Raw genomic sequence first — 24,260 nt, forward strand, 5'->3', positions numbered from 1 at the left:
GCCTCTTTGTGCTCTCAGAAAACACTTCCCAGAAGATGTCACCTCAGTGATGCTGGTTTCTTCTTAATTACTGCTAATTTTTTATCTCTAGCTAACCAGCATCAATAGTCCCAGTAATGCAAAGTTTTCACTTTAGTAGTTCTGGTATCTTGTTAATCACAGCTGATTCTTCAGCCCCAGCTAAGCAAAGCAAAACCACAGAATCTTCACAATCAAAACATGGTCCTAATGAGAGTCTTTAATCTTCCCTCTGAATTTCACAAGCCAGGCCTCCATTGTCTACACTGTTCTCAACATTATCTTCCAAGCTCCTGCACATCCCACAGAGCTCTTAACACTGAATGGATCTCCTAGCCCAAAGGTCCACAGTCCTTCCACAGTCCTCTCCAAAACGTGGTCAGGTTGTCACAGGAATACCCACTACGCTGGTACCAATTTCCTGTCTGTCATTTTCTTCAGCGAAAGTCACTGGTGGTCTATCAGACTCAGAGGAACTAATTTCTTCGTGTGAGAAAGGCATTATTTCAAGGGGTGGGGCTGAGGGTACTACTTCCTCAGGTGGGGCAAACACTTGAGAATCTGGAGATTCAAAATTCTCAGCTTCAAGAGTCCTCCCACACATCCCCATCCCAAGTTATAGGATCCCATTCTTTGCCAATTAATGCCTTTACTTTAACTGCTGACACCCTCTGAGGCTGAGACTTGAATTTTCCCTGTAATTCAGCCAACCTTATAATGAACGCTTCAGTTTGATTTTCTGCAACTTGAGCTCTATGGCTGCTGGAGAGAAGATTCTCTTCAAGGACACACTTAGCAACTTTTAGATTGTTTACTTGTGTCTGGAGCAGTTCGATTTTATCATTACAATATCTTCTTTTCCTTCATTGTTTTTTCCTGAAGTGCTAAGAGCAACCAGCCAGCAAAATCATTTCCCAATTTTTTCCCCAACTTGTAGAAAGGTTTGTCTACTGAGAAAGTTTTGTATACTGAATCACCTAGTTCATCAAGATAATCAAAGGCATTCGTTCCTTTAAGCTTGAAATATAGTTTTGAAGGTGTGGGTGAATTAATTATCAAACCAACTCCAGATTTTTTTTATTTTTGGTTTTTCAAGACAGGGTTTCTCTGTAGAGCCCTGGCTGTCCTGGAACTCACTCTGTAGACCAGGCTGGCCTTGAACTCAGTAATCCGACTGCCTCTGCCTCCCAAGTGCTGGGATTAAAGGCGTGTGCCACCACCGTCCAACTCCAGATTTTTAAAAGATTCATCCTGGGAGCTGGAGAGATGGCTCAGTGGTTAAGAGCACTGACTGCTCTTCTGAAGGTTCTTTAAAAAAAAAAAAGATTCATCCTTCTGCTCCTCTAGAACCACTCCCGGTACCAACTTCTGTATTAGTCAGGGTTCTCTAGAATCACAGAACTTATGGGTAGCCTCTACACAGTAAGGGAACTTGTTAATGACTTACAGTCTGTAGTCCAACTCCCAACAATGGCCAGCGGCAGCTGTGAATGGAAGTCCAAGGATCTAGCAGTTGCTCAGTCTCACAAGGCAAGCAAGTGAAAAGAGAGAGTAAATTTTCCCTTCTTCCAATGTCCCTTACATAGGTCTCCAGCAGAAGGTGTGGCCCAGATTAAAGGTGTGTGCCACCCTGCCTTTAATCCCAGATGACCTTGAACTCAGAGAACTCCCTGTCTTAATCTTCTGGAATTCATAGCCACTATGCCTCAAGATCTCCATGCCAAGATCCAGGTCAGAAACTTGTATCTCCCAGCCTCCAGGTTAGGATCACAGGTGAGCCTTCCATTTTTGGATTGTAGTTCATTCCAGATATAGTCAAGTTGACAACCAGGAATAGCCACTACAATCCACCCCTTGTCAACTTGACACTAATAATAGCTCATGTCCACATGAAACAATAACAAGGTCATGGGGCTGGTGAGATGGCTCTCCAAAGGTCCTGAGTTCAAATCCCAGCAAACACATGGTGGCTCACAACCACCTGTAATGAGATCTGATGCCCTCTTCTGGTGCGTCTGAAGATAGCTACAGTGCACTTATTTATAATAATAAATCTTTGGGCCAGAGTGAACAGGGATTGAGCGAGGAGGGCTGACTGGAGCGAGCATTGGTCCTAAAAGTCAATTTCCAACAACCAGATGAAGGCTCACAACTATCTGTACAGCTACAGTGTGTACTCTTATACATAAAATAAATATATAAATCTTAAAAAAACAATAACAAGGTCATGAATACACCTAATATGATATAACTATTCCTAATATGATATAACAAACACTTGTAAATTTAGTCAAGTTGACAACCAGGAATAGCCACTACGATTGTTTCGCCTAATTCCTACAAGTCCTAATACCCTTTTAGGGCAAAAGAACAGCCTCTTTAGGATAACATCTGGCCCACAGTAGCTAGCAATGGAGGAAGAAAGGGGGGGAGAGGACATAAATAGAAGTCATGAGGAAAAATACCATTTCCCTTTATCAACACAAATTTAACTCACACTGTAGTTCAGTTATGATACACCAGAACAGATCTCATTGGATGAACTACACATGGTCCAAACCCTCTACACAAAAGACAGAGATGCCATCCTCCACAACTGACTCACTGATGAAAATGGCAAATGAACACTAGAGGAAGGCACATTGATTAAAATTCATATGTCCCTCGAATGTGTACCCATGGAAGCTAGAAGACTGTTCTATCTCCTGAAGCTGAGGTTACAGACAAGTCTAAGCTGCCCAAAGTGGATGTCAGAAACAAAATCTAGGTACCCTCGAAGAGCAGCAAATGTTCTTTATCCACTAATACATCTCTCCAGTCCCAAAAACAAGTTCTTGAAAGCGGCTGTTAGCTTTACTGTGACAGTGAAAGAACAGTACATAGGATGAGCTCTGAGAGGAGCCACAGGGATACAGACAGGTTTTGTGCTGTCCCCTCCTGACAAGCTCTATACATCAGGAGGGCTGGTAAAGGTAGACAGAACTAAATGCCATCACCTTCAAGTATATATACAGCACACTCAAGAGTGACTATCATTTTAAAACATACCCAAGTAACTCTTTAGCATTATCAAATACTGAACTGTGAAAAGCCCTATGAAAAAGATCGTGGGCAAAAGATATTTGTCCTCTAGTCTCCTGACCAGAGATGCTTGCTTATTTATTAGAAGGTTCAGAGGAAGCTAAGAGGTTTAGCATTTGGCATATAAAGAGGAGACCCAGAGAAGTTCAGAAGAGTGGGAAAGCAGTGTTAAGGGACTGTGGGCTAGTTAGATGGCTCTCATAGTACAAAACAGAATCTCATTATTGACAGGGAGAGACACTTTTAAGTTTAAAGAAAAAAAAGCAGTCCATAAAGAACAAGAGGAGGAGTATGGACTGGAAAACATCTAGTGATTAATCTGGAGGGTTTTCCTTCTTTCTTTAAACTCTATTTTATTTATTATTATTAGTGCGTGTATAAGAGAGAGACATGTATGAAGAGGTGTGTGTTATGAATATTGTGTACATGTGCATGTTAACAGTGTGCATGCAGAGGTCAGAAGACAACTTTGTGAAGTCAGCTCTCTTTTCTCCCTTTATTGTGTTCCAGAGACCAAACTCAGGGTATCAGGTTTGTATGGCAAGTACCTGCTGAGCTGCCTCAACAGTCCCAGTTTTCTCTTTTAAAACTTCTGTATTCTTTAAAATACCTATTAGAAATATTATTTTATCATAAGGAGAAATTGTTCTTTAAAGTCATTTGTACTCAAATATTGTGACTGCCTGAAATGACAATGATGACCCACTGTTTGGTGGCACAACTATATTTAAAATATTAGCTGAAGCTGTCATTGGTACTAAATACAACTAGGTAAACCAAGCTCATTATGGTTCAGCGATTATTACATGGCTGTAAACTGTCCCACCTTGCCTTAAAGTATTTTAATGCGACTAGAAAAATGAATGAGACTTGGCCATCATTATCAGATCTTTACCACTGGAATGCAGAAAAGAAAGAAAGGAGGGAAAACAGAAACAGATGTAATCAAAATACTAAAGGCTGTGTGTTGCTCAGTTTACTGCTTTAGCAATCACATGTTGGCTCCAGGTACAACAAAGGTACAATTATACCTGCTATCTGAACTCTGTTCAATTCTGGCAGCAAGAGATGCTGCTTCATTAGGAATTATTTAGTACCTGAGCTTTGAAGAGCTTAAGCAAGAGACTAGAGTGAGATTTACCTGAATACACTTAGTCCCAAGTTCAAACACCAAGGTTTCATTACAATCATTAAACACCAACCAACAAACAAAACCCAGCTTCTATAAGGAGCAGGCTCTTCCAGCAATGAGACTAAGTGGGACTATAGCCCAGCCCACCTGCTATATCACTCAGCTGCGATCATACACAAATTTACCAACCAAGAACGAAGTACCTATTAGTTATTTTTCAGAAGGTACTATGGAGTGATAAAAGTACTGCACAAGAGGACAAATACTCCCAAGACTAAGGTAAAATATACAAGAACCAAAGAAATCACAAGAGTGCTGTCCACTGGCTGTGGAATGGGTCACTTAAATAGAGAAGATTCCCAGTGCAAGAAGTGCAGCTCATCAGACCACACCAGAACTGGGCCTTGAACACCCACTATACAACAGTAATGCTCAATATCATCAACAAGAAAGAGAACATGGTAAAACACTGGAGGAAGAATCCTGGATCTCTACCATTCTTGCAGTTCCAAAGTTTGTATCTACTCCAATAACCTAAACATCTATAATATTACAAGTATGTAACCATCTATCTAGAGAAAAGTGGTTTTTTTTTTAAATGTGTCATTTTGTTGTTGTAATTGTTGAGACAGAGTCTTATTAGGTCTGCTAGGCAACCTTACCCATCCAAGACCCAAAGTCCTAATTAAACCTGGACCTTTAATCCCAGCATTCAGGAGACAAACAGGTAGATCACTAGTCTGAGGTCTGAGGCAAGCCTGGTCAACACATCAAGTTCCAGGCTAGCCAAGGTTATATAGTTGGGATCTGTCTGTCTGTCCCTCCTCTCCTCCTTACCCTCCCTCCCTCCCCCTCTCCCTCTCTCTCTCTCACACACACACACACACACACACCCCGCCCTCCCTCATTCATCTTGTCGTATCCACAGCAGTCCACTGCTCGTGGCAGAGACCATATACTTCCGCTGCCTATCTGCACGAGACTTTGTTTCTGACTTCAATGGGAACACTGAAAAACTGCAGGGCACTATACAATCTTGAGGTGGCTTTAAATTCTCTTTTCAAAAGTAGAATGTAAAATATCTAAGCAACCACAAACATTGTCTAAGTTTAAAAGGACAAATAAAAATTAAGTCAGTAACTGCAAGCCAATGTTTGAAGTCTGTATCACTCAGCAGTACCTACCTCTTTATAGCAAGGATTTAAGAAGGCTTGTTTACTAGCTCACTCTTTATTACTTGGCAGAGAAATACAAAATGAGTGCAGCTCAGTTTCGAGTACATGAAGTTTGCACTTAGAAAGGAAAGGAACTACTGCCATCCTAACTACAGAGCACTTGCTAGTTTCCAAAGCCCCCAAAAGAACAACATTCTTATCCTTAAATATATAATATGCAAAGATGTTTATCTCCACAAGTTTGACATCACTATCTATAGATAAATATCCTCACCTCCTAATAAGAAAATGCCACCAATATAAATTTCCTGGAATGTCAAAAAAAAAAATCCTAGATGTTTGTCTCGTGATATTCTAGAAGAGTTCAAAACTCTCTCTGCCCACAGCCAAACATAAAAAAATCTCTACACGACAGAATACACATTACACAGGTAAGTTAGATAATCAAATCTACTTGAGGGTAAGTCTAATTTTTAAGTATGTTTCTGTGTGAGAGACATGTTGTGTGAATAATCCAGGTTGGCCTTGAGTTTTCACCCTGTCACATCTGTGCTGGTGTAGTATATCTAAATTTTAAAAGAATTTCTAAGGCAAAAATCTCTTGGTGAAATTAACCCATACTTCTGGTTTGAACCTCTTACAAGAAGTCGTGTATACCCTCAGAAGCAAGAAGAATCAACAGAGAAAACTGTAATAAAAAAAAATCCCAATAATTCAAAAAGTCATGAAAAAGTTAAAATAAAGCAATATGCATAGTTTTTAATGATTCCAAGTTTTTTTTGGTTTGTTCTTAAGTTTTACTGTTAGGCTTTTTGTTGTTTTGAAACGGGATCTCACCATGTGACTCATGAAATGCTGGCTGGCCTGAAATCTGTTACGAAGCCCAAGTTAACCTTGCTCTCAGAGATCCACCTGCCTCTGACTCCTGAATGCTGAGATTAAAGATGTATGCCAACACAACCATCCAATAATAAGTTTTTAAACAAGATGAAACATAAATCTATTTTAAACTGAATTTAATGAAAAACTATGAAAAGACAAATCTGTGAAAATAAATTACGTAGACATCCCATCTTAAAGGAAGAGGAACACAATCCCTACCCTCTGGTATGTGACAGTACAGGGAAGAAAAGAATTATGTTATAGCAGAGAAATTTAACAAATCCAAACTCTGCCAGGCATCAAAGGGCACATAATATATGATAATGAGTCATGTTGACAGGGTATGTACCCTTGATGGATGAGAGGAAAATAGCAATTAACTGAAATTGCTTTCTACAAATTCTTGTGACTCTATTCTTTTAAATAAAAGTGGGGGTTGTTATTTTACGTGTATCAATGTTTTAGATCCCAAGGACCTGAAGTTACAGATGGTTGGGACCATGTGAGAGCTGGGAACCAAGCCCTTTGCAAGAGCAACAAGTGATTTCCACTCTCCAGTCCTTATGAGAAAAATATCAGAGAAATATCAAAAAGAGGGACATTCAGCAACATCCCTAATCAGTTTTCAAAACTGTCAAGGTCATCAAAACCCAACAAGCACTGAAGAAGAATGCCATCTCCGAAAGAAACCTAAAGAACTATGACAATTCCATGTGGATAGTACCTTGGATGGGCTCTAAGAACAGGATATAAAGAAGAAAAAGGATCTCCTTGGCAAACAATCCTCCTGTGTCAGCACTGGCTCAGCAGCTGAGACAACAGACCACCAGAACATGAGCCGGGTGCAAGAGAGGAGAAAAGGACACATGGGACCTTCTGCACTATCATGAGAATCTATGAATCTAAAACAGCACTACAAATAATAATAAAGACAACTTGAAAATGAAAAACAAATTGACAAAAATATAAGATAAATGTCAACAGATGTTAATTTTGACCAATAAAAATACAGACACTGGTTTTACTTTTCTATGTTGTGTGTAAACATTCATACTTTCAAGGAAAACGCTCATGCACATACAATAAAATTAAGTAAATCTTCAAAAAACAAAACTCAGAATGTTACAAATCCAACCTCTCTTTGCCATCACACTATAAGAAGACAGATGGATTCAGCAGTTAGGAAGACTTGCTACTCTTGCAGAGAACCTGGGTTGGGTTCCTCCATGCCTCCAGTAGTGGCAGGGATCCAACACCCTCTTTTGGCTTCCATAAAAACTGCATGCACATGATACACACTAGCAGGTAATATCAACATACATAAAAATAAACATATGTATTTTTAAAAGACAGATATTTAGGTAGGTATGGTAGTGTACAACTTTAATCTCAGCCCTAAGGAGACACAGATAGTCAGATCGCTGTGAGTCGGGAGTCAGCCTGGTCTACACAGTGAGTTTTATAGCCAGGGCTCTGTCAAGAGACCATCTCAAAAAAGAATGAATAAATGAATGAATGGCTGAATGAATGAAAAATATTTTAAAAGCAGATTGGTCTATAGATTCAAAATGTGTATAGACATAATTATATGATAGCCTCCTCCATTCAACACAAATGCATTTTATTTATTTATTTATTCATTCATTCATTTATTTATTCCTTTACAGAAAAGTCTATGTTCTTATGGGCCTTGCAAGCCTGACTTGCTGAAAAGATACTTAAAGCCATGGCTGCTCAGAGGTCAGGAGAACCTAAGTGCACAGGGATGCATCTTTTTAAGACTGTAAGCAATGAATCCTTTCATACAATGAAAAAATAACCCTAGGGAATGACTCCCACAGCCATATTTCCTATACATTTTATATAGGTGGAAGCCTGACGTATATGGGGGGGAAAAGGCATTATACAGTTTATCATTTGACAGACAGGTGGTTAACAAAATGTTTGGAGTCAAACAGAAAATATAAGCCTTCTACTTTCTACAGTGTAATTTTAAATGATGCCCTATATAAGCAGGACAGTGGCTCGGAAGATGTTAGTCCTTGTGTAAAGTAGATATAGAACTCACCTCAGGTGGTTATTAAACATGAGACAAAAAGAAAAATCTTTTTGCAAAATTCTCAGCTCAGTACTGCAGAATGGCATCTCCCTCCTGCTTACTCTCTTACCATAATTCAGGAAGAATAAGTATAGTAACTTATGATTATACTGGACATATATCCTATGAGCATATATACTTTTTTTTTGTTTTTGTTTTTTTTTTTTTGTTTTTTTTTGAGACAGGGTTTCTCTGTGTGGCCCTGGCTGTCCTGGAACTCACTCTGTAGACCAGGCTGGCCTTGAACTCAGAAATCTGCCTGCCTCTGCCTCCCAAGTGCTGGGATTAAAGGCGTGTGCCACCACCACCCGGTGAGCATATATACTTTTAAAAGGGCCAAAAAATAGTGCACCACAATCAGGGTAAAAACTCTTAAATGTTTTAACTTAGTAGCAGATGGACAACAAATTACTGTCTATGGTAAATGTAACTCCAAAATACAGAAGAAACACTTTGGAACAGCTGGTCATCATGCTTTGGCTCAAATACACTAAGAAAAAAAGCACAGCGCTTCACAGGTTTGTGCAGTGAAATTACTCTGTGAACAACTCAGAAAACAAAAATCATTTGTAAAGTGTGAAGTATACAATCACTGTAAGCCACCAATTACATTCTATACAGCGTGTTCATACCATCAAAACAGCGTCCTCAGAAATACTACATCATCAGCCCCACCTCCAGCCTGCTCAAGCTGGCTGCAGGATTACAGTACTCAGGATGTGTCAACTGAACGGAAGTGGTACAGCACCAGAGAGAGAAGGTAGGCCCAACTTTCAGAGCTTTGTTGACTACCCCAGAAATCTAAAGGGACCCCAAAAGACCACATTCAGCTTCTTTCATGACTGCCTAAGAAATGGAGGGCAATGCTAACCTTGAAAAGATCATATGTAATTGACAGGAAAATCCTCCTAGTCTCCAACAGAAAACAACAAACTACATTCATCAATATGTCATCCACTTTGTCTAGTACACAAGTAAGAACTTACTGAACATGCACAAAGGCAGGGAAATGTGACTGATAACCAGGATTATACTCCATTTAAACAAGCAAAAGACTGCAAAGGAAACCAGACACACAAATGACAGTCATGTTGGAATTAAGACTTCAAAAAAATGAGGAAGGAGAAGAAAAGGAATAAAACACCAAAGAGACCCAGCAAGGTGAGAAATGTAAATCTAGGTATCAACATTAAATACTAAACACTACAACTAATACTAAAAATAGCAGGCTCAGTTGGAAGGGTACTGAACTAAAAAGATCTTAAAGACTAAGATTCTCAGAATGAATAAAAGATAAAATCTACCAAAATTTTGTTTAAGAGAAATACTAATTTTTTTAAAAATTTCATGTACATTGGTATTTTGCCTGCATGTATGTCTGTGTGAGGGTGTCAGAGCCTCTGAAACTGGTAATGTATACTCTGTAATACTCTATTTATATTTGCTTCTTGATTTTTACAGGGAATGAGAGTTAAGATATTGTCCTGAGTCTCATAAGAGATTTTCATCTTTTAAATTGTGTTGTGATTGAGAAATGACTGGAGGTGTGGGGCAGTACTGGAGAGACGGCTCAGTGGTTGAAAGCACTGAATGCTCTTCCAGATGACAGAAGTTCAATTCCCAGCACCCACATGGCAGTTGACAACTGTCTGCAACTCCCAAGATTTGACACCCACACACAGAGGCAGGCAAAACACCAGTACACATAAAATGAAAATAAAATTATTACAGAAAGAAATATGATGGGACCTTTTGAACTTGGACTAAATTCTTTTTGCATTATATTTTGTCAACAAACAGTAGAATGTAGTGATTTGAATGATAAATGTTCCCATAATATCTGGCATTTGAATAATTGGTCCCCAATTGTTGGTTTAACCCTTTTATTTTAGAGAATGGCTTGCTCAGGGTGTTTTATCAACATGAAAGGAAAGTAACTGATACAATATATGTTGTGGATAATCGAGTCAACTTGACAGGACCCAGAATCACTGAAGAGGCAAGCTCCTAGTTATATCTGTGGTGAATTTTCTAAATTAGCTTCAGTAAAGTGAGAAGATAGCCTTACAGCAGGAAGCAGCATTCCCTGAATGAGTTCCTGGAACATAAGAAGAAAGCCAAGTTAGTACTAGCAATTCATCTTTCTCTCCACTGCAGATGCAAGGTGACTGGCTGCCTCAAGTTCCTGCTGGAACTCCGAGTTAAAATAAACGCTTCCTGTTTTAAAGTCCCTTTTTGTTGAGTGTTGTGTTGCAGTGATGGGAAAAGTTAACCGCACAGGGTGAAGGTGGGTACAAAGGAATTTTCTAGGCAATAGAACTGTCCTACATCTTGAAGGATGGAGAGCAAAGGTGTATGAGTTATGACAGGAACAAGATTTGTTCATTCTATGTGCATTATATTTCCAGAAATATAAATAAAACATTAAAATACATTAAAAATTAACAATACTATGTCTTTGATTCCAGACCGTAAGAGTTGACTGTTAGTTGACAAAATAAAAAGACAATTTCTTGACTATCCTATTTATTCATTCCTTCTACAAGTATTGGTCTTTGACAGTTAGTAAAGAAATTTTCAGTGCTGCTAATAAGCAAATATTCATTCATGTTGTATTACAGAGAATAATCAGTTAGCTAGAAGAGAGAAAACCTGACTTCAACTCAGACTTTAAAAAGAAAAAAGTTATGCTTATAAGTGAGCACTGTCATGCAGGTTACCTTGATAACCCAAGTTCCATCTTGGAGCCTACATCCTTAAAGGAGAGAACCAACTCCTACACACTCTTACTTCCACACATTCAAGTTCACACCTACTATAAATAAATATAAACAAAAGACTGGTAGGGATGGGATTATTTTCTCCTCTAGAAAATCCCATGTTTTTAAATTTTGTAAAATAAAAAACTATTTTTATGATTTAAACAACATTCACTGAGAATATTGCAAAAAGAGTCTCATTGTTAACCTCACACATTTATAGCTATCACATGTCCTAAAGCAAGGAAACACTCATCAATTTCAAAATGAACAAACAAAAATGAAAGAAAGAAAGAGAAGACAGAAAGAAAAAGGAAGGAAGGAAGGAGGGAAGAAAGGAAGGAAACACCTAGGCAATATGCTGAGAACTGCTTTCACATATCTCATTTAATCATTACTAAATCCAATATCCCCTCAAAATTGTCAAGAACAGTTCTTGGGGGTGGGTACTATTACTAACCTCATATAAAAGATTGGGGGGAGAGTGATTTTCATACAGGTCATCACTTGGAACCTGCATATGAACCTAGGCAGCTCACTTCAGAGCCCAAGCTCCACTCCTGAAGCTTGGATTTCCTCTGCAGTTATGATGAGATTCCTGAAACTGCTTGGTCCTTCTTGCCCAAAAGCTGCTTGTCTACAGGCTGTATAGATCCCACACTGCAACATACTTCACTATGCCGGGTAAGTTTATTTTACAAACTACTTTTCTCTGCTGTAATCTTCTAAAAGAAACCAAATTACGATTTTTTGAATAGTAAATTCCATTCAATTTGCATTATTTTTCAATTTAATTACATTTTTTAGTGGTGTGAGTGTATGTATATGTATGTCTGCCTGTCTGTATGTTTATATGTGTTCAAGACAGACAACCTGAGGGAGTCAGTTTTTCTCTTCCTCTATGAGGGTCCCCAGGGATGAACTCAGGCCATCAGACTTAGCAGGAAGTATCTTTATACACCGAGAAATCTTGCTACCTTTCTTTATGTTATGTTAAACAAAAAATTAGATGATATTACATCAGAGTGAAAAGCATCAGATAAACATACAATATTGTTTCACTTACTAATTACCAGAGATTCCCAACTGTCTAAAAAATGAGGATGGACTAACCACTCCTTTAACAGCCAACTTGATTGAGTCTACTAATTCTTTAACAACTACTTTCTGTTCATCTTTCCTTTAGAACACATACTACCAGCATACAATTTCTGATTGGCATAATTAGGTTCACCTTGGAGGAACTTGTTATAAGTTCTCAGACAATACCCCAAAATTGCTGAATCAAAGTCTGTCTTGCTCTTGGGCATTTTGTGTGTGTGTCCCAGCTTTGATTTTAAACCAGCAGTGCAAAGTGATACTTGTCTGTGGGCTGGACCTGGATAGACGTGAAAAACTTTACCCTAGGAAGAAGATTCCAGGCAATATCAAGCTCTACCTTTCTGAAAACATTCTTTTAAAAGAGGCAGTATCTCAAAAGTCCCCTCACACACCAAAAAGGACCTATTTTTCTATCTTTCCAGTTGTGTGAGAAAAAACAAAAAGGATTTCTAGGGTGATATACAATAGTAAATTCTATATTAACTTTAAAATCAGAAAGAATCTGGATCACCTGACCAGGTTTGTTGGTTAGCTTTTATTGTCAAGCTAAATTAACCTACCAGGAAGAGAAATCCTCAATTAAGGAGTTGCCAGATGCTGGGCGGTGGTTGGTGCACGCCTTTAATCCCAGCGCTTGGGAGGCAGAAGCAGGCAGATTTCTGAGTTTGAGGCCAGCCTGGTCTACAGAGTGAGTTCCAGGACAGCCAGGGCTATACCCTGTCAGGAAAAACCAAAAAAAAAAAAAAAAAAAAAAAAAAAAAAAAGGGAGTTGCCAGATCAGATCTGGGTCTATGGTCTAATCTAAGTCTATAAGGGTGATGACTGGTGACTGATATGGAAGGAGCACGATCTTTGGACAGGAAGTACAAGGGGAGCTGAACAGAAGCCAGAAAGAGCACCAGTGACCAAGTGCTCCTTTACAGTTTCTGCGTCATTCTTGCTTCAGTTCTTGACCTAACTCCCCTACGGGACTGTGACCTGAAAGTGCAGGCTGAAATAAACCTCTCCTTCCTGCTAGACTGTTTTGGGTCAGGACTCAGCAAAGCAACAGAAAACAAACAGAATACCAAGGAGCACACAACACTTACAAAGCAACATCTCTCAGCATCACAGAAGAAAATTAATCTGAGTGTCTGTGTGGTTTCTAATCCCACTCAACTTTGTCTTTTTTGGTTTCCATCTACATGCAGCAATATTTGGGTTATTTTCAGTAGCAAAAATGACTCAAACTCCCTAAAACACAGTAGCACATCAGGTTTTGCTATAGTCAAATGGAGAAATGGTTTTAGTCTGGCTCCAGGTTTGCCCTACGCCTTGCTTCATCATTACTGCCCATTTTTTAGGACGACTCACATGTCCTAACTGTTTCCTTGCTGGTAGTGCAAAACTGTAATGTCAGCCTTCAGCAGGCTGAGACAGAAGACCCTAAGTCTCAGGTTTAAGACTATCTTAGCTTACAAACTGATAAAAACAAACAAAACAAACTCTTTCTTAAATAGTCACACACAATTATAAATAATCCACACCCATCAAGAATGTTTAAGGGGCTAGAGAGATGGCTCAGTGGTTAAGGGCACTGACTGCTCTTCAGAAGGTCCTGAGTTCAAATCCCAGCAACCACATGGTGGCTTACAACCATCTGTAATGAGATCTAATGCCCTCTTCTGGTGTGTCTGAAGACAGCTACAGTGTACTCATATAAATAAAAATAAATCTTAAAAAAAAAAGAATGTTTAAGAATTTTAAGAAATTTTTAAAGATTGTTTTTTATTGAAGTCTATTTGTGAGTGTATATGGGTACCACTAGAAGACAAAAAAGGATGCCAGGAAGCCAGAGTCCCTAGAGCTGGAGTCACAAATGCTTGTGAGCTGCCTAAAATTTGAGTTCTGGAATATGAACTTGGGTTCTTTGAAAGAGTATCAAGTGCTCTTAATTGTTGAGCTATCTCTCCAGCCTAGACTTACAGTAATTTTAAGATAATTAATGAAAAGAATTCCTGTTAAAATATAAATTGTACAACTGACCAATTGTTCAGACTGCATAATTGATGATTAAAAAGGCTTTATGCCAGGCTGAGTAAAATACAAGAAAGTTCTGCAACTTATTAACTGAAACTGTAAAGTTATTCAATGTGCTTGTTTGTTTGTTTGTTTTTCAAGACAGTGTTTCTCTGTGTAGCCCTGGCTGTCCTTGAACTCAGAAATCTGCCTGCATCTGCCTCCCAAGGGCTGGGATTAAAGGTGTGTGCCACCACTGCCCGGCACAAGGTATTAACCTTGACATTCGAAATGTCAAGAACTTTCTGTACTTATTGTGGGTATGCACACACAGACTTTAGACTTTTAGTTTCTTCTATGTGTATAAGGTTTGTCTGCATGTATGTTTATGCACCATGTGCATTCCCAGTGCTAAAAGAGGTAAGGTCAGCCGGGCGGTGGTGGCGCACGCCTTTAATCCCAGCACTTGGGAGGCAGAGGCAGGCGGATTTCTGAGTTCGAGGCCAGCCTGGTCTACAGAGTGAGTTACAGGAGAGCCAGGGCTACACAGAGAAACCCTGTCTCAAAAAACCAAAAAAAAAAAAAAAAAAAAAAAAAAAAAAGAGGTAAGGTCAGAAGAATGGGTTGGATCCCTGGAACAAGAGTCATGGATGGTTATGAGCCACCACACAGGTCCTGGGACTTGAGCCTGAAACCTCTGCAAAAACAGCATGTGCTCTTGCTCCGACCACTACATTATCTTTTAACATGAAGTAAAAGAAGTATATATTTGAGTTTTTCTTAAAATCAAAGTAAATTTACACTTTTCCAAAATAACAAAGAGAAACTACATCAATTCAAAAAAACAAAGTCCAAAACCAGAAAACTGACAAAAGATTTCAAGTTAGTCTGGAGGAAAGAAGCCATAAGTTTCCAAAGAAAGTAAGACAAAGGCAGAAATGAGGCAGCTTCAGGTTCCTGTGCTTATACAGGTGACACTCTTCAAGGTATTAAATCATGTCAACACTCCTTAAACTGCCCAAGGAGAAGACAGAAGGAACTTCCAAAGTCTCTTTGATTGGGTTAACACTAATAACACACACACACACACACACACACAACAAACAAACAAACAAACAAAACCCACATGATCAATAAGAAACAAAAATCCTAAAATATGGGACTTGAAAGATGGCTAAGAGCACAGGCTACTTTTCCAGGACCTGAGTTCAATTCCCAGCAACCACATAGTGGCTCACAACCATCTGTAATGGTATCTGGCGCGCTCTTCCGACATACAGGCATATATGCAGGAAGACCACTACATATATATATATAAAATGTTAAAAAAAAAATGAAATCTTTTTTTTAAAAATCCTAAAGAATTCAGGAATTACATTTTTACAATCACAAGTGATTCAATTTAATATGAATAGATCTCATAACCAAAGCAAAAAACATTTACTTACAAAAGAATCTTAATTACTACAGGTATAAGAAATGAGTATAAGGGCTGGAGAGATGAGATGGCTCAGCGGTTAAGAGCACCGTCTGCTCTGCCAGAGGTCCTGAGTTCAATTCCCAGCAACCACATGGTGGCTCAGAACCATCCATAATGGGATCTGATGCCCTCTTCTGGTGTGTCTGAAGACAGCGACAGTGTACTCACATACATAAAATAAATAAATCTTTAAAAAAAATAAAAAAAAGAAATGAGTATAATAAAACCTAACATTTATCAAAGGAGACTATGCCCTAATTTTAAAATACATCATTGCCTTTGGTTGCAAAGTAAAGCTCACATTCTACTTAAAACACTAGATAAACTTTAATTCAAATCAGAAAACTAAACAGATGCCGAAAAGTGCCCACAAGAAGAAAAAAATAACAATAATACAAAAGATTCTCTTGGAAAACCCAAGAGAATCAGCTGAAGTAGTAGTAAAATAAAAAGTTCATAAAATAGCCAGACTCTAATGACATCTGCATATTAATCCCTATATTAAAACAGCCAATTAAGTAATGAAATGGAACTTGTCCCTAATAGTACAATAAACCATAATAAACCAAGAAACAACAAAAATGTACTATACAAAGAAAAGTGGTCACTTGTCTTTAAGAATCTGTTTTGATTTGCTTTGGTTTTTTGACAGTGTATTTCACTGGTCTTGTGTTCATTAATCAGACAAGGTTAGCAGGCACTAAACCCTAAGTCTGGTTATCTCCATCTCCCCAACCCAGAGCGGATACCAGGGATCAAATTCAGGTCCTCATGCTTGTGCAGAAAACACATTACTGATGGACTAACCTCTGCAGATGGAAAAAGTTCTTGTATTTACCTAAAATATTAACCCTTATCCCTATCTGCCATGAAAATCATCTGAGGAATATAAACTGTAACCATGTCCTGGCTATGCCTCAGAGATTCTAACCTAATTGGTCAGCAATGCGACTCAGACTTTAAAACTCCTCGTGTAATTCTAATGTACGGCCACAGCTGAGAACTACCATGAACAAAAAAGCTAGGATGACTTTCAAGCACAGGTTCAGGCAAAGATCAGAATCTAGCCCAAAACACAACAACAGGCAGAAGACAGACCACTAAAGCTAAAGAAAGTACACTGTGACTACTACCAGTTGGGAAAAAACAACACTAGATTGATCTTTGGTCAAAATTAACTTATTTCTTTTTTTGAGTCTGTTTACTGTGAGAAGGGAATTCTTGGAGCATGGTGCTAGGGTTGGAGTACCCAGGGTTTTCATGCTTACTAAAATAAGTGCTGTGCCACAACCCTGAATCAAAGGTGAGATCAAGATTCAAGAAATAATTAAGAAACATCAGAGTACACTTTCCTTTCCTTTTTTGGGGGGTGAGTGCAACAACAGATCTTGCTTATATTGTCTATGCTGAGGTCGAACTCCAGAGCTCAAGCCATCCCCTTATCTTTGCCTCCTAAGTTGTTAAGATACAAGTGAGTGTCACCACATCCAGCACAAAAGAACATTTATAGTTCTGGAACAGGGAAAGTACTTTTGGATATACAATCTAAAAGCATAAAAGGAAAAAATGGATGTCTCCATGCAAACTAAAAACATAACCCTGACAAAACATGTGACAGCCATATTATAAATGTGTGGGACTAATTTGATAAATTAGAAAGAGGAAAAACTATTTACTGGAAGTCTTAAACTTGTAATAAATAAAAAACAATAAGCTATAGCTCAGTGGTAAAATACTTACCTAACATATGTAAATCCCTGGGTTGGATCCCTAGCACTATAGGCAGGCAGACAGGCAGACAATTTTAATTCATATTCCAAACTAACCAGTTTAAAAAGGATTTTTTTTGAGAATTGGGATTATGTTTAAAAAAATGTACATAATAACATAATACAACAGTTGTCAAACTTTTTGGTCCCAGGATTATTTAATAACCTTAAAAATTATGATGGGACCCCACTTGGGTTTTTGAGAGAGAGTCTCTTTTTGTAACCCTATCAGGACTAGAATGACTATGTAGATAGATCAGGCTGGTCTAAAGTTGTTACTGACCTCCTGCATCTGCTGTGTAAAAGTGCTAGTAAGTCTCTTCACAACTATAGTCACAAAAAAGTGTAGATGGATATTTGCCTGTGTGTATGTCTGTGTGTCATGTGTGCAGTGCCCATGGAGGCCAGGACAGAGTAGAGGATCTCCTGAAACTGGAGTTGTGGGTGATTGCAAGCTGCTACATAGGTACTGGGAAATGAACCCAGCAAATGACAGAGGTATCTCTCTAGCTCCTATTTACAGGAAAATTTAAAACACTAGCCCACATTTTATTCAACATGAAGTTCAGTGGCATTATACACTTACAGAAGATCTGGACAACTCTATTACAGTCTAAGTTGGATATAGTTCCTTGTTTGTAGTTCTTCATAGAACTGTAGTAATATCCGATTTGGTATAGGAGATGTGCTTTATGGACTGGATACTTAAGACTGTTTCATTGTTTCACTGTTGCTAGAGTTTTGTTTCAGACATATTGTATATATGTACATCTTTATGCAAGTGATTAGGTGGATAAGTCTTTGGAAGTGTTGTTTTTTTAAAAAATGTATATATATATGCATGTCTGTGTGTATATGCTACATGTGCGTGCATGTCTGCAGAGGCAAAAAGAGGGCATCAGATCCCCAGAGCTTGGATTAATGGGTTCATGTGAGGTACCTATTGTGGGTGATAGAAACTGAACTTCAGTTCTCTGGTAGAGCAGCAAGTGCTCTTATTGTTCAGCCATGGTAGGGAAATCTTGAATGGAAGAATATTTAAAATATTTAAATCTACATTCTCCCTCTACTAACTTTTCAAAAAGGGTAACTACACCTTGAGTGTTAGAAATTACTTTGCTTTTATTTCTTAAGTTCAAAAAAAAATCTTCTATCTATGGTAGCGTTAAGACTTTTCACCATATTCTCCTCAACCCTCCAGGAAATTGTATTCTAATAATTTCTCCCTTTCCCTTCTTCAGGTCTAATCAAATTCACAGTCCTACCTGGAATTTGTTGAACTGCATAGAACATGCATATCCAGTGGTTGCCATTCAGAAACCTTGGGTCACAAAGCCTCTACAAGGAGCTTAAACAGCAGTCGCCTGTACTTCCTTTCTCTGTACCCTTCTCTCTTCAGTCTCCATCTATTTGTTATTTAGCTACTTCACATCTATCTTGAGATTATCGGTTCCTCTTCTTCAAGTTCAGATCCTGTTATACACAGCTGTTGCAAGGCTGGTAGCTGTAAACGCCACCCCAGACTTTTCTCTAGAACTCAAAATTGAGACCATATAGAAAGGCCCTGGAACTACCTAGAGTCCCAGAGTACGAGGCAATATAACTTCAGTGTGCAAGCCAGTGGAGAGGGTCTACCTCTCTGACAAGCTCCCAGACATGCTTGTATTGCTGCTCCGAGGACCCCACTTTGAGAACCATTGTTCCGATGTTTTCACTAAGACACGAGGTTCTACAAATCCCCCTCTCCGCTGTCAACAGTGGCAAGAAGCTCACCATCTCAAGGCATAGCATCTTATGACTAACATGGAGATGGCGACAGTAAACACATTCCCAAGTAACATAAAGAAAAGAGCAGACAGGAGGATGGGCTCCATCAGCTGAGTGAAGAAGCATCCTTTCCCAGCTCTCCTGATGCATTAAAAAGCTGGTTCTCAGGAGAAACTGCCCTTCCACTGTGTGGTGCTATTTCTACATACTTCCCTCAGAAGTTAAGATCTGGCAATCAGCAGCTTATACCTGTAATCTGAGCACTAAGGAGGTTACAGCAGTAGGACTAGAACAACCTAGGCTTCATGGGAACTCAAAGCAAATCCCCACCACCAACACCACCACACCTTCACCCAGGGGAAAAAAATTCTTAAAGAGAGAAGGAGGTAGAGATTTATCTGAAAGGGACTTTAAAAAAAAAAAAAAGCCACCTGTTTCTTTCATGGACATGTGAAACTTTCAAGAGAAGGGATAAAAAGGAGCCACTTAGTCCTATGTTGCCATGTTACTTGAAAGTAAATGCCCGTCATCATTCAAGAAATTCAAGCACTTCAGCTCACTTACCTTGGTCATGCCTCCTGCCTGTGCTGTATTCAGTCCAGCATGGCCAGCCATTTGTGGGGAAACCTGTGTCAAGGTCTCGGCCAGCACACTGCTTGTGGCCCCCTGCATGGCTGGAGCAGGGTAGGGCATTCCAGCTCCCCTTCCTCTTCCAGCAGCCCCAAGAGATCCATTCATGACTTGAGCTTGCCCTTGTTGAGCCTGATTCATTAAGCTATGGCCAGAGTTACTATTGAGAAGGCCTGGGTGGGTCTGGTTGAAGTTAGCATTCATGCAGATCCCAGGTCCAGTCTGTGATGTGGCAGGACTACTGGTCACCAGCCCCACTTGCTTTTGTGCTTGTGGATTCAGTGCTTGGGAGGCAGGGGGAGTGGGCCCAGAGGTGCTGGCTGCCTGTTTGGGCAGGTTGGGTGTTGATGAGTCTCCTTGGTTCAGAGGGCTCTTGCCCATGGCACCTAAACTGGCCATGTTTGTACTGTTTGGCTGCCCCTGAGCCTGGCCACCAAGGCCCTGTTGCACAGGGCTGCTGGCACTCACATTGCCTATCCCTGGGTTGATGCTAGAGCCGCTGCCTCCTCTAAGAAGCTCTGACAGTTGTTTATGTTTGGACGCAGCATCTGGAACAAGGTTCCCACTGTTTAAAAGGCTTAATTCTCCATTGGGGATCAGCTCATCAGGAAGATCATTTTCCAAGTCAAACAATGATCCAAAATCTAGAAATTAAGCAGAAATGGAAATGAGACTCTAAGAAAATCGTAACAGCTCTCCAACTGTCATGTTATTATAATCTTAACCTAATAGAACATTTCACACAGACTACTAGCATGTCTTAAGAAGAGTATTAAACCAATAATGAAACACTATTTGGGAAGATAAAACAAGAAAAATTTTTTTTTCAAATTCAGAAAAATGAAACATTAAACAATAATGAGAAAAGGGCCAATTCTTTTTTTAAAAATACCATATCCTAAACAGTAATTAAATAATATGGAATGAGGAAAAACAAAAATACACAAATTAAAGTATAATAATGAGTTTTTAAAAATTCACTAAACTATTAAGATGCTTTGAAGAATACAAGTACTAAAAAAAAAGAAGAATGCAAGTATGAAGCCAGGTAGTACACACATGTAATCCCAGCATGTGGCAGTGAAAACGGGAGAATCAGATCAAAGCCAATCTTGGTAATGATACAGATAGAGTTCAAAGTCATCTTGAGCTACATGAGGTCAAAAAATAAAAACCAGACATGCAAAAAAGTAATTAGACATATAGTTCTATGAATAGCAAATTAGAGGAAATTAAACTCAACCTACATAATTGCATATCTGAAAGTCAAACTGTTTTTTTAAATATACTAGAAAATGACATTAATGGTTTTCAAAGGGTTGAAGACACATGTATAAAAATACAGAGACTAAAAAGTAGTTAAGACATAGTTAAACCTTAAAGATCTTTGCACTATATGAGACAAATGATCACACGGGAAACTGAAGAGCGCAGTGACTCCCTGTGTAAATGGGCAAGGCATGAAAGCAGTCAACCATCCCAAAGGAGGATGATCCAGCAAGCACATCAGTCTTCTTGGTCAACAAACAAATTAGAATACAAGCAATCCCTCTGTCAGGCTCCTTCCAGAGTAAGCCTCTCTACAGCACAGTCTTATGTGCATCACCTCTACTCCTTCACTCCCCAACCTCCAGTGTGCTCCTCAGCTAGCCGCTTGTCTAGGCAAATGAATGAAGTGTGCAAACTACATCCACCACAATGTTATCTGTAACAGGAAGGAAAAAAGAAATGGGAATAGAAATAACTAAAGGCAATTCAACCTAATGAATACAGATGATGTACCAGAACCCCAACTCTACTCTAAGTCTCCATACTAGCTGTACAGCTTGGGTGCCTGACTTAGCCTTTCTGTATCTCACTCTCCTCATCTAGAAGACAGAGCAATAATGACTCCTATATAAGTAGGGGTGCTATGGGTACTAGATGAATTACTGAGATCTGTCAGTAATATAAATATTGCAAGAATTAGCTTTTACAGTCTGGCCATGGTAGCTCATACCTTTCATCCCAGCACTAAAAAAGCAGAGGCAGGTGAATCTCTGAGTTTGAGGCCAGCCTGGTCTACAGAGAGAGTTCCAGGACAGCCAGGGATATACAGAGAAACCCTATCTTAAAACAAACCAAGAAATAGCTATTGCTATTACAGAGCTTTAATAAAGAGCCTTACATTACAAAAATGTTTAAGTAATTATGATGACTTCAGAAATATAAGAATGTATAAATATGTTACTGAAAAGCAAGAAAATGGGAAAGTGTAAACAAGTGGCACTAAAGTAAGATTAGACAATGGCTAATGGTAAATACTGGTAACACAGTGAGGCAGTGAGTACAATGGAGTTATCATTCTTTAAGCTTAACATCCATCTGCCATGCCTTTAGAAATTTAAGAACCTTTCTTCTAGGGTAGCAGATCATACATTCTAGCTGCCCAATCCTCTTCTACTACCACCACCTTTTACTGTAGACAAGCCCATGGGGTTCTGAGGTGGGTGCCCGGGAGCTTGCTTTGAGGAAGGGAGGCATCTCCCCTGGCCATAAGAGGAAAAAGAGGCACATAAGTCAAGCACCAAGACCAAATTCTGGTGCAGGAAACACAAACCCACCTAAGCTAAACATCTTAGCCAAGATCATCTGTTAAAAAAGTTTTTCTTCCCTATTAGCAAGGGTTGCTCAAAAAGAAGTCTCCCTTTCACCACTAGATTTCTCCATGGGCCTACAGAAATCATCTTGCAACCAGAAGAAAAGTCAACACCATCCATCCACACTGTATATGGGAACAGAAGAAAAAAGGCAGCATCTAAGTTAGTAGAAACTTAATTGATAAGCTTGAAGAGATGGCACAGTGGTTAAGACCATGTCCAGAAGATCCCAAGTTTAAGTACCAGAATCAAAATCAAACAGCTCACAAGAGCCTAACTGCAGCTCCGAGGGGATCTAATGCTTTCAGCTTTCACAGAACCACCCACACCCACACACACACACCCACACACACGCGCACACACACACACACACACACACACACAAAACTAAATAAAATAAGTTTTGGTTTAGTTTGGTTTTTCAAAACAGGGTTTCAAGATGTGGCTGTCCTTGAACCCAGAGACCTACCTGCCTCTGCCTCTGCCTCTCAAGTGCCAGGATTAAAGGCATGTGCCACTACTAGCCAAAATAAGTATTTTTAACAACTGAATTGGTAAAGTCTGGACTGTTGAATTATCTATCTCTGGAACTTTCTACCTTCAAATATCTTGTTTTATGAGAAAATACACTTTGTAGAGTTAAAACCATTTACCTGGACTTTTAATTCAGCTGTTTTAGCCAGCACCTTTGGATACACACTATTTTTTAGTCATTAACACAAGATAGAGATGCCATGTAAATCAGTAATCAGTATCTTCTCTTGGCTGGAAACCATACTCCAGCTCCACACAGATACTCAACCACAACCATGCAGACTTTCTTCAGGCTTTCCCTACAGAAGTGCCAAGTCCCTTTTTAACCCCTAACATTCTCTGAACCTACTAGCCTGGCAGGCCAGTTCTAGCACACAGCTGTATATTCCTACCTGATTATACTAAATGAGGTTTTAAGATAGTACTGTATTTTTGGCTTTAAATTTTTGTTGTGTATGTGTGTATGTTGCATATATATTTGTGCATGTTTGTGAAGGCCAGAGGTCCTCTTCTGAAACAGAGAGGGAAGGGGAGGAGTGAAGGAAGAGAAAAAGACCATGAGAAGCATTAGTTTATCAAATTTAACAATGAACAAACTACTGCCAGATACTAAGAGAAAAGAAAATTGCTCATTTCACAGAATCAACCACTAGGATTGGCCAAGCACAAAGGCCTGTGACTTTAGTCTTAGCCATTTAGAAGGAAGAAACCAGAAGATAACCAACACAGTGAGGCTGTCCTTAAAAAGACCCAAATGTAGAAATACAGAAATATAATCCAAGTTATTGGGGGTCAGGGGGGAGCTGAGACAAAATCGAAAGCTCAAGGCTTTGGCAATTTACCAAAAATTTAAAAATAGTAAAATAAAATGGAGGAAAGCTACAGCTGAGCAGTAGAACACTTGTCTAGCATATTCAAGGTCCTGGATTAAATTCTCAGAACCTCAAACAATCAACCAAAAGCAGGTAAGTGGTTGAGTCAATGTGTGTGGCCAATAATATCTGACTGCAGTTACAAATCTACACCAGCCACCAAATCACACATAAACATACCTTCTTTGGGTTTTCTAAAATACCCTCTTTTCTTACCTAGCACAGCATACATGATATACAATCCCAGCACTTTGAAAGGTGAAGAGACGGAAATCAAGAGTTCAAACCAGTCAATGAGACAATATATGAGACAATATCTCAAAAC

At 39.1% G+C, this 24,260-nt stretch overlaps 1 protein-coding gene and 1 long non-coding RNA gene across 5 annotated transcripts in view; both read right to left on the bottom strand.

Annotated features, from left to right (window-relative positions):
• Crebbp (CREB binding protein) overlaps positions 1-24,260 on the bottom strand; it is a 120,438-nt gene that overhangs the window by 73,000 nt on the left and 23,178 nt on the right. For all 4 annotated transcript variants that reach the window (XM_031361015.1, XM_031361019.1, XM_031361012.1 and 1 more), the window contains exon 2: positions 19,825-20,534. In XM_031361015.1, the coding sequence (XP_031216875.1) occupies positions 19,825-20,534 (710 nt within the window). The remainder of the gene's footprint in view (positions 1-19,824; positions 20,535-24,260) is intronic.
• LOC116084206 lies at positions 10,260-19,592 on the bottom strand. Its single transcript, XR_004116049.1, has 2 exons — positions 18,759-19,592; positions 10,260-11,870 (listed from the first exon to the last, which is right to left on the bottom strand). It is a non-coding gene; the product is annotated as an uncharacterized LOC116084206 (long non-coding RNA).

This window comes from Mastomys coucha, unplaced genomic scaffold (assembly GCF_008632895.1).
Source record: "Mastomys coucha isolate ucsf_1 unplaced genomic scaffold, UCSF_Mcou_1 pScaffold12, whole genome shotgun sequence".
Lineage (NCBI taxonomy): Eukaryota > Metazoa > Chordata > Mammalia > Rodentia > Muridae > Mastomys > Mastomys coucha.